At 51.8% G+C, this 11280-nt stretch overlaps 1 protein-coding gene across 2 annotated transcripts in view; it reads left to right on the top strand.

The window, feature by feature from the left end:
* The first annotated feature begins 3898 nt into the window (after positions 1–3898).
* Positions 3899–11280, top strand: part of Hk2 (hexokinase 2) — a 53202-nt gene continuing 45820 nt past the window's right edge. The window contains exon 1 of one of the 2 annotated variants that reach the window (XM_055596466.1): positions 3899–4401. In XM_055596466.1, coding sequence (XP_055452441.1) covers positions 4339–4401 — 63 coding nt within the window. In that variant the 5' untranslated portion in view covers positions 3899–4338. Of the gene's footprint in view, positions 4402–4786; positions 4837–11280 lie in introns of those variants that run through there. The other variant, XM_055596467.1, reaches the window with a different exon arrangement.

Below are 11280 nucleotides of genomic sequence, written 5' to 3'. Positions count from 1 at the left end.
GATTGAGGTCTTTTAGCAAAATCGGATTTTCTGAGGAGAGTTTCCCAAGGTGTACGTAGGCTCAGGTCCCATGGAGGGTCAGGCAGAACTGGGAGTGACAGCTGGGTGTGCAATCAGAATACAGACATCCATAGCCACCGGGCCCCTGTGGTTGACACTCAGGTCCTACTGCATCTAAAGACACAGACACAGTTGGCTTTTATCGATCTGTTTGTTTGTTTTGTTCTAGTCTGTAATATTTGTTCTATGTGTTCATTTTATGTCTTAAGCTAAACAGTAGTCTGCAGTGGGAGTCTTGATTTCTTTAAAACTCAGTTATGTTATGTAAACATGTTTTTGTTTCAATCCCAGGTGTGGGATATGAGACGGATTCAGACTGTCCACATCAGCAGACTGTTTGCCTCATGTGGGCTCTGAGAGGGGTGCAAGCTTCGCCAGCTGCAGATAGTTTGATGCTGAGAACTCTGAGGAACTATACAAACCGGAGCCCAGCGAGGGCCAGTGGCTCGGAGGAAGAAGAGGGCAGTTGCTTCCCCTGATGCTCTGGCTGCTGTTGTTGCAGTGTGAGGAGAAGAAGTTGGAGATATCCTGATAATGAAGACTAGACTTCCCCAAGGAACCTGACAGCCCTAACCAGCAGGAAGTAGTCAAGAGAACTACGCTCCTGTCCCCACTAACCTTCTTTTTCTCCTACCTGGTGTTGAGGTGCTGGAAGGGAATGAGGTAAAGGAAGGCAGAGGTGTGAGAAAACCCAATAAAATAGATAAAAAAGAAATCACAGCAACATAGTCCTTTGGGGCAGAAGCCACCTGCTTCCTTTTGTGTTTCTGTGCGAGTGTGGCTGTCCTGAACCCTGTAAAGGGCTTAATAAACATTTGCTGATTGATTTATCTCTTGGAATGTAGAGTGTAAAGTGTATGGCTGCTCTGCCTGTCTTCAACGTCTGTGCCTGTGTGTGCTCATAGTGAGAGAGGGAGAGATAGTACTCTAGGTAAGAATCTTGAGGTCAGAAAGGTCAGAGCGACAACCCCCAATCTTGTATGGGCAGCTGTCCCTTGATTTGTCATATACACGAGTTAGGGAGTTAGGCAATTTCACAGTACTTCTTCCAGGGCCTCCAGGAATATTGGGAACTTTGTAAGAGAACACATAAAGTACCTTGTGACCATGACTTAATCCTCATAAAATAGGACCAGAAAAGGGAATGGAGAGATAGCTAAAGTGTGTGTGTGTGTTTGTGTGTGTGTGTGTGTGTGTGTGAGAGAGAGAGAGAGAGAGAGAGAGAGAGAGAGAGTTGATAGAATTCTTGCCCAGAGTGAACGAGTCCTTGGGTTTGACTCTGATTTTCATAACTGTATACACTAGAGGAGGTAGTCAATGCCTGTAACCTCAGCACTGGGAAGGTGGAGGCAGGAGGATGGAAAGTTCAAGATCAGCCCTGGCTGCATACTTAGAGGTCATCACGGGCTCCATAAGACCCTGGTCTCAACATAAATAAATATAATTAGTCCATAGAAAGGTGATCATAGTTGACCTGACCCGGCTGATTGCTGATTTTGATCTTAGTTGTTTGGGAAAAAGGAACTTTATATGCTAAGCTCTAACTATTGGCTTTTAAGTGTCGCTAAATTTTTTTAATTAAGTTTATTTATTTATTTTGTATGGATACATACCATGGCGTGTGTGTAAAGGTCAGAGGGCAGTTTTCCTGCGTTAATTCTTTTTACCAGATGGATCCTGGGGATAAGCTCAGGCGGACAAGGTTTGGCAACGGGCGCTTTTACTCACTGAGCCATCTTGCCAGGCCCCAAGTGTCTCTAGGAAGCAATTTTTTTTTTTTTGTCTTTGCTGCCTATCTTTTTTTATATGACTTTTTCTTTTAAATATTTATTTTTTTAATTTATTACAATTTATTCACTTTGTATCCCAGCTGTAGCCTCCTCTGTCAGCCCCTCCCAACCCCTCCCTCCACCTATCTTTAACCTATGCCATCACTGCCTCAGACTTCTGAACACCTAAAGCCTTAATCCGTCCGACTGCCTGCCTCACCCTTGTCTCGCCAGGCCTCTATCTTATCTGGGAGTTCCTGTCTCTTCTGCTCTGGCCTGATCCTTTCCTCCCATTCACATGGAAGGCAGCTATTGTCCTACAAAAGCACATCTGATGGATACTTCTGTCTTCAGCATCTGAGTCGGCCAGATGCCTCCGGTTTATCTTTGTCTAGAGAGAAGCTGGGATATGAGGTTGTTGCAATTAGGTAAAAGATCCTGGTGAGCTGTGAATGGCAGACCAGTGGAAAGGATTTGACAGCTAATATAGAAAATGAGTCTCTCTTTTGTGTCTTCTATGTGACATAATAGCCATCACAGGAAATCATCTACTAACGTATACAATAAACACCTATGGTGCATGTGTGCTAGAGAGCCTCCACTCTAGGCACTGCAGACATAGGGATCACCGCAGACACCGACGCTCATGCGGACTGGGGGTGTGCTAGAGAGCCTCCACTCTAGGTGCTGCAGACATACGGGACCACCGCAGACACCGACGCTTGTGTGGACTGGGAGGACAGTGCTTGTGGATTAGGCTTGTGAGTTACCTGTGTATTATTGATGGTGTAACTGCCAGGAAAGGTGCTGGAGGAATCACGCAGAGGAAATGAACCACATCAAAGAGTGTAGCAGAAGACAGCTCAGCAGAGGAGAAAGGGCTGGGTGTACCTCCTCAGTTGGTGCAGTGCTTTTGTTTTTCGAGACAGGGTTCCTCTGTATAGCTCTGGCTGTCCTAGAACTCAGAGGTCCCTCTGCCTCCCAAGTTCGGGGATTAAAGGCCTGCACCGCCGTAGCGGGGAGGGAGTGGTCAAGTTACCCTTATCTGAATTGGTAGGAATTCAGATTCCTATCCTTCTGGAATTGGTAGGCTTCTCCTTCCCTCCAAGAAACTTTCCAGCTCCAGGCTTGCCATTCTCCACTAGCACCAACCTCACGTCGTCTGAGGCACTATTTCAATATTGCTGGCTTCTGCTCACATATGTAAACTTGGAGTCTGGGGTCACGCACGAGCTGAGACTGAGGCTTGTGCTCTTCTGTAAACCATCTGTGAACCATTCCACACAACTTGAGGCTAGGATCCAGCCCTTACACACTCGCTTTCCCCGCCCACTTGTCAGTTTCAGCTACCGACAAAGTTTCTCAGCCTTTTACTTTCCTGGCTTCCAGAAAGGCTGGATAATATAATGGGGAAGAGATTTCCATTTCAAAGTGAGGCGTGCTCTTGTTAGCGACGTCACCTTGGGCAAATCTCATTAACAGCACAGCGCCGGGTTCCCTAATCTGCAAAAGGGGGTTAGTAAAATCCATATGCTCTCGGTTTGACAGTCGCTTCAGGAGTGCAGGGATCCGCTGACTCCTTGGGCCGCAATTAAGATGGTTCAGACTTGTGACAGAGTGGTGGCAGCCCCTCACATGATTCCCGGAGACCAGACTAGGTCCTTGTCCGCCCAGGGCGTGTGCTGCCGCTGTCACCTGTCTTTCCAGTCGCCCAACATCTTTTGGGGCCGTGATCACGCGCCCCCCACCCGAAGCTGAGCCTGACGCGGCGGCGGCTCATGCGCCCTGGAGTCCCAGGCTCTTGCCACGGAACACACGTCCCATCTCCGGAGCCTGGCTCCGCCCCTAGCCGCGGGCGCGCCTCTCCCGCCGCCTGCTTGGGTGTCGAAGCGGCCGCGCCCGCGGGCTCTGGACGGTGATTGGCTGTGGGCCGCGGGCGGGCAGGCGGAGGGCGCACACACCCTCTCCCCTGAGCCAATGAGCGCGTGCACGTCACTGTCGGGGCGGCCCAAAGAGCCGGCAGCCCCTCAATAAGCCACATTGTTGCACCAAACTCCAGTGCCGGAGTCCCAGGACAGCTCGGGCTACGCGAGCGTGCGCGGCCAAGGAGACCCGAGGGCAGCAGCAGCACGCCGGTGCCTCTGAAAGGCGCGATCGCTCGAGTGGGGCTGCACTGCCACTCTTCCGAAGTTGAGCCTCAGTGACCCTGTGGCTGAAGTTAGCGACGGCACGCCGAGCAACCGGAGCGGTGGCCGCAGTGAGACCTAGGCGTCTTCCAGCAGTCGTGGCTTGAAAAGCAGACCACAAAGGAAAAGAAGAACCCTGCTCAGGAGGCTCGAGGCCCCAGCCGGCGAGCCATCGTGGTTAACCTTCTTTGTGTGGCTCCTGGAGTTCTTGATCTCAGCCGGACACCCGGGCCTGGGTTCAAAGCGGCCGTCCGGCTCTGCCCGCTCCCCCGGTAGTTCTCGAACCTCGGTTTTGCTACTTGGCCCCGACTCGCCGCAGCAGGATGATCGCCTCACACATGATCGCCTGCTTATTCACGGAGCTCAACCAAAACCAAGTGCAGAAGGTAGGTCGGCCCGGGCGGGGGCGGCGGGCTCGCTCCGGGCCGAGTCGCGTGCTCTCCGGCAGCCCGGCGCACGCCGGGGACCCGCTTCCTCCTCCTACGGGGCTGGGGACGCGGAACCAGCCTGGGGAGCTGGGAAGGTGCTGAGCGCGGGAGCCACGTCCGCTGGGCACCCTCGTGGCGCGGGCGCCGCCACAACCCCACCGCCCGGACCTGCGCGCGCCCTCCCATTCAGCCCCCTGGCTGTCTCGAGGGGCGGGCCGCCCGGCACGTAGTCCCGGGCCGCTGCGCCCACGTGGGAGGAGCCCCTCCGGCAGCCCGAGTTCCGGCAGAGCACGTGGGGAGGAGGCGCGGTGGCGGCGGGCGGCGGCGGGGCCCGGCCCTCCGCTCTCGGGAACGCGCCGGGGAGGCCCCGGGTTCCTCGTGGCGCCCCAGGAGGTGGGTGGGGAACGCCCCCCAGGAAGGAGCGGGAAGGCGCGCGGGAAGGCTGGGCTGCGCGCCCCCTCCCCGGAACTGCACTGCCCGGAACTGAGGCCCGGAGGGGCGCCCCTCTCCGCACATCCTCCTGGAGGCCGCCCCGCCTCCCGTCCTTGCGTCGGGCCTCTGAGTTGGGGCAGATTCGGGATAGTGCGTTCTGGCCTTCCTCCGCGAAAAGTTTCGCGGGCCGGACTCACCTTCCACCCGCGATTCCCAGGGCTCTTTTGTTTTCTTGGCACCAGAAAACGAGCCTTTAATCGCTCAGACCCTCCTGCACCCACCTCCCTGGTCTGCAGTCCCCGCAAACCCGAGCTCTCGGTCGCTCGGCGGGTCATTTACATAAGAAAGAGCTTCAGGCTCGACCGGAGCCTCACACTCTCCGCCTCGGGGTAGGGAGGTGGGGGTGGCCCGGAGCCAGGCTCGGAGCGCTCAGACTCCCAGGAGAATTGAGTTTCTAAAATGCCCAGGATTACGAGATTGGTTCCTGTCCTGGGCCCTAGTCCAGAATTTGAGGGAGGGAATGGTCTAGTGGGGTGGGGTGGGGGGCGGAATATCCTGTCCGGAGGGTTGTGTTAGAGCTAGCTGTAAGCCGTTGCTCAGTCACACATTTGAAATTACCATGTCTCTTGGGAACAGATTTTAGGGGAAAGTGCCTTGACCGCTTCCTAGGACGGTCCCCCGCCCCCCAGTTCTCATGGTCCTGAGCGCGTGGGAGAGGATGATAGATTGCTTTTAATGTTTCCAGGGCCCTGGCATAGAACCTTAGACTGGAGAGGCACCTGGTAAGTGTTTAGCTTCTCTGTTGGATCTTTAATACCTCGGGATGTTGTCCTGCACTTTAATTTGGTTTGTTTAGAAACTTGCCTTTGAGCTGGCATGATTTTGCTGACTCCGCTGAGCTTCTCCAAGTGAGGATTTGACTATCTCTTGGCAATTCCTGAACAAAGTAGAGGGAGGCTCCTTAATCCTAGGGAGAGTGAGTTTTTCTCTTGGACATAGGGTTTCTCTTTACGAAGTTTCTCTTCGTTGGTGGAACTGTGGGAGTGCAAAGGACACACTTAAGGACCGACAGTGGAGTCATCTGCCCCGGGGAGTGGAGAGAAAATTAACCAGGGTATCTGGAAGTGAGTGCGAACTCCTGCCTATGGTTTATTCATGACGGGACCCTGAGCTCTGGAGGCCTTTTTCTTCCTATAAGATGCAGGTGACTGCCTCTCCAGCTTTATGATGACTGACAGGCACAAGGCGAACGTTTGTTCCTTTACGCTTTTCTTTACCCCCTCCCCACTTGGATGTATTTCCTCTTAGTTTACCAGTAGGGGCAGAGTTGAGTCGGGCCTGTAACTTAAACCAGGTATCTGTCCCACGGGGGATTTGGCCTCCCGGTTTGGCCGCCCTGACCTGGCTTGGGTGTGTGAGGCTGTTTGATCCCTCTGAACTTTGAGAAGCGACACAGTATACTGGGAGCATCTCTGAGTTGAGAAAGAATAAGGAAAGATGAAACTCTGGTTTAGGAACCCTCGATTTAGACTTCTGTGGTTTTTTTGGTTTGTGACAGGGTCTCTACAGAGCCCTGGCAGTTTGTTCAGAAACTCACTATGTAGACCAGACTGGCCTTGAACTCACAGAGATCTGCTTAGACTCTTCCTCACCTCCCAAACAGCTGGGATTAAAGGCCTGCACAGAGGTGGTGCACACTTTTAATCCAAGCACTCCAGAGGCAGAGGCAGGTGGGTCTCTGAGTTAGAGGCCAACCTGGTCTACAAAGCTTGTCCAGGACAGCCAGGGCTACACAGAGAAACCCTATTTGTGGTGGGGGGGAGAGGGGAGGAGAAGGCCTGCCCACTACTCCAGACTTTGCACTTTGTTTTTTTTTGGGGGGGGGTGAGTGTAGGGGTAGGGTCTTACTGTCCTTGGCAGGCCTGACATTCAACTGTACACCAGGTTAATTTTGAACTCAGATGCATCTGCCTCTGGATTAAAGCTGTGAGTCACCATGCCTGGCTTGATTTCGACTTTTCTTGAGCCTCCCTGAGATTATTTTATTCTAGTCTCAGGGCTTGGAAGTTAGTTGGAGTAACTGGCCACAATTAGCCCCCCCACTTCTGTCCTAGTGGACCCGTGCAAAGCTCCCGTTCACTGTTGCTGACTGAGTTGTGGAATTCAATGCAGAGCGTCCACTGTGAACGGGAGCTCCTGCTCCAAGTTCCTGACCTAGGTTAGCTCATGCATATTCAGATAACTTCCAGAGATAAGCGTGATTACTTTGAGCATCCCTTTATTATATTGGCAGGGAACTAGGGTCAAGATTAAGTTGTCGGAGATTTTTTTGGTAAGAACAAATTGTTCTTGAGCACACTTGCCTGCCTCTGGGGGACATTAGACCGCAGTGCCCACTGGGTGCTGGGACCACGTCCAGGCAGTGGTGTAGACAGGTGCATGGCTTCCAGCCTGGGTTGAGCAGGCTCTGTGCCACTGGATCTTCCCTAGGAGCCTTGGATTCGTTTTTGTCATCTTTCTGACAGTTAGAACCCTGTCACTTGGTCTGTGGGATCCTTCCAGACACTGGAGAGTTTCCCAAATTCTAGTCTTGTATTTCAGGAGCCATGCTACCCCTCATTCCAGTTTCGTTTTTCGTGCAACTTTCCGTTTCCCAAAGATGTAAGCCAGCAGCCCTCTTCTCAGGCCCATTCACATGTCTGTGCTCTTCATGGCCCTGGACACAAAGTCTCTGTGTACCTTTCCCATCTGCGTGCCTCCTCCTTCATGCTCCTCCATCTTCCCGCCCTGGTTCTGTGTGCCTACATCACTCCACTTGAGCTTTTGTGACATTGGTTCAGTAGAGCTGGTGGGTTTCAGTTGGAATCCTTCCTCAGGCAGGGAGAATCCTGGCTATATCCCAGTTGGTCACCACAGTTTCTGATTTGGGATGGAGTGCTTAGAGTGTGTGGATCGAGGAGGGGCACTGGCGGGAGAACAGAGTGAGGGGTGTTGGGGTGTGTGGAGCCTTAGAGGAAGGGTGGCTCTCCGTGAGCAATTCCATCACCTGAGGCTGCTGGTTGGGGGAGAAGACAGAGGTGTGGTTCCTGTTTCCTGCACCAAGGCCTTGTGTCCTGTCTATGGAGAAACAGAAGGTTGTGTCTTAGGGGGTGGGAATGATTAGTTAACTTTAGACATGAAATATGTCCCCCTTTGTTAGCCATTGGCCAGGCTCTCTGACTACACACAGAATTGACATTTAACTCCAGTTCTGTAGTAGGCTCAGTTTACTTAGGTCCCTTGTAGGAGGAAGGGTGGACTTGGACTATCTTGGAAGTAGAAAGATTACCTCCATCCCCCACAGAAGCAAGGGTCTCATGTAGCCCAGGCTAGCCATTCAGTCATGGGCAGAGGAGGGGATCACCTTACATCCCAAGGGCTGGAATCAACAGTTAACATGATTTTCAGAGCTGAGCTTTTCTTGCATCTAGAGGACTTTGCATCATTCAGTTGGTTTCCAGGAAGAATCAGAGCAACACAGACCACAAAATTAAAAAAAAAAAAAAAAAGGCGGTATCTAGAGTAAGAGCTGATACCCAAGATGAAACACAACCCCCCAAGCACCCAGCTACTTATGATTTGAAAGACCAACTCTTGGTAAGAGGATCCCTTTACCCTGGAGTTTTCTTCTTACTTATTCTTATTTTTACATGCGTTGGTATTTGGTTTGCATGAAGTTTGTGGGGATATTGGATGCAGGACTTGCAGACATTTGCGAGCTGTGGGTGCAGGAAATTGAACCTGGGTTTCTAGAAGAGCAGTCAGTGCTCTTAGGCCTCTGAGCCATCTCTCTGGCCCTCTATCCTGGAGTTTTGAAGTCAGCAAGTTTGTTCTGTTTTCTGGCGTTGTGTAGTCCGTCCCTGCCATTTCAAAGCGTGAGGATGGGGCACGGCACCATTTTTATTGGCTGTGTAGGTCCCAGAAGGAGGTTTGCTTGGGGTAGAGTTGATGCTGTGTTATGCAATTTTCCCAACTTTGCTTCAGGCACTTTGGGCTAAAAAGTTTTTGTGTATGAGGGGCTGTCTCATTCTGTTATTTAATTTTATTTGCTTTTTTCTTTTTGAGGCTTAGCTAACGCCGACCTCCAACTCTATACACAGTAGAGGATGACCTTGAAGTGCTGATCCTCCTGCCTCAACCCATGTGATACCATCTGTTTTATATGGTGATGGAGTAAAAACTCATGGGATCATGCCTGATAGGCAAGCACTCTACCAACTAAGCTTCATCCCACACCCCCCTCCTCTTCCTCCAAATTTTTTTTTTTTTTTTGAGACGGGGTCTCACTGCATAACTGGTTTGCGTAAAACTGCTATGTAGACCAGACTAGTTAGTCTGCAACTCAGATCCAGTTATCTCTGTCCCCAGGTGCTAGGGGTTAAAGGTGTATACCACCAAACCTACCCACCATTCCTCCCTCCTTCTCTCCCTCCCTCCTGTCTTCACTCCCCTTTCTTTCTCCCTCCCTCCCTCCCTCCCTCCCTCCCTCCCTCCTTCCTTCCTTCCTTCCTTCCTTCTCCTTTCCCAAGCTAAGCATGATCTTTCTGCCTCCACCTCTCAATTGCTGGGATTGCCAGCATGAGCCACCATGTCCTACTAGCCCCCAGCTTTCAACAGTGTCACATGGGAATTTGAGGTTAGGTCCTGAGACCACAGCTTTCAGCAGAAGCCCCTACCCCTCACTGAAGGGCCGACTCACAAGACAGTGCCAACTAGAATGTTATGGACAGTTGCCTTTTTCCAGGAAGCCACTGGCGAAGATTTGTGCTCTCCTTGGGGAGGATCTCCTATTGGCCCTGTGCGAGTTTCCAGTCAGCCTTCCATACAAGGTAGACATTGAGCTTGTGGGATTAAGGGCTGGTGACACGAACCCAGGGACAGGCAGTGGTTCTTGGAAGAGGTTGCAAGATGGAGTCGGCTTGTGGGATTGAATCCGGGTTAACTTCAGAACAAGCACTGGTGGTTTGGGACAATTAGAAAATTTTCTCTAACTTTCTTTCTTTCTGGTTCCCGGGGAGGAAGTGACACCCCTACTCAGAGGTCTTGGGTGTCTGCTGGTGCACCCCAGGTTGAAACATACTCTCCTTTGGAGAACCCTGTACCCGCCTTGCAGTAAGTTGACTTCCAATCATTTCCTTGCCCAGGGCAGAGGATGCCCAGGGCAGATATTAAGCGGGCACCTCTGGGAACTGGAGTGTGCATCTCATCATCTGCCCCAGCTACTGGGGCTTCCCTCCAGGGAAACCTGCAGGTGAACTGCGCTCAAGTCAGCCCCGTGGGCGGTGTGGCCGCCCTGGGTTCATGGAGCTCCCGTTAGGGACCAGAGGGGGCAGCCATGCTCTCATGCTTTGGGTTCATTAGATGGGGGTCTCCTAGAGCTGTAGCAGGCTGTTTTGCCCCTCATTCAGACCCTGGGCTGTTGAGGGGCTGTTCTTCTTACTGACCTGGGGAACCCCAAATTCTTCACAATGTAGTAATTAGTCTCTGTAGGGAACCCAGAGCTTCCACCCTTAACATTTCTTTATTACTTTGTGTGTGGCCGGGGGTGGGGGGTGGGGTTGGGAGAAGGAGGGCATCAGAGTCTCATACTGTAGTCTAGGCTGGGCTGGAACTCACTATATAGCCCAGGTTAGTCCCAAATTCATAACAATGAGTTTTCTGACCTTAGCTGGATGTGACCCACTCCATCTCTTGTCCATTTTGAAGAGGTCTTGTCTTCTTCAGTGAGGAGTTGGAGGAGCAGAGAATCCCAGTTGAGGGTGGCTATAAGTGCTTACTGCTTCTGTCTGTAGCCCTCTGGACATTCCTTTGTGAAGCCTTACCTCAGCCTGTCCACCCACCCCTTCCTTCATAGTCCCTGCTGGGTGCTCCCGGTGTCCCTGGAGGTGGACTGTATTGTCAAAAGCCCTTGTGCCCTTGTGTGTTTTTAGCATTAATTGCTTGCTAAAGGAAGGGGTAACAACAGATAAAACGCCTGGCCACTTTAACTGGGGTTCAGTGAAGGCATTTGAGGCTGCGTAATTTTCTTTCCCAGTTGAGGGGCTCTCTTCTCTACTTACTCCTCAAGTCTCTCCTGTTTCAGCCCTCTTCACACAGCCTTTTAGATTCATCTGTTCCTTTCCCCTCTTTATTAGAGGGAGGGTTGAGAACCAGGTCTTACACTGTAGCCCAGGCTAGCCTGGAACTCTATGTAACAACTCTATGTAACAAGGGCTGGCAACAAACTTGCATCAATCCTCCTGCCCCAGCCTGCCGGATGGATGTCTGGGACATTATGTGTGAGCCACCGTGCTGGCCTTCCCAAAGATCGTAAAGATAAACTTCTTTTGTACTAGGTAGGAGCTGGCATCTCAAACACACTGCACT

The sequence above is a fragment of the Psammomys obesus genome, unplaced genomic scaffold (assembly GCF_907164565.1).
Source record: "Psammomys obesus unplaced genomic scaffold, mPsaObe1.curated_primary_1811, whole genome shotgun sequence".
NCBI classification, from domain to species: domain Eukaryota; kingdom Metazoa; phylum Chordata; class Mammalia; order Rodentia; family Muridae; genus Psammomys; species Psammomys obesus.
This window is presented reverse-complemented; position numbering and strand designations above follow the sequence as displayed.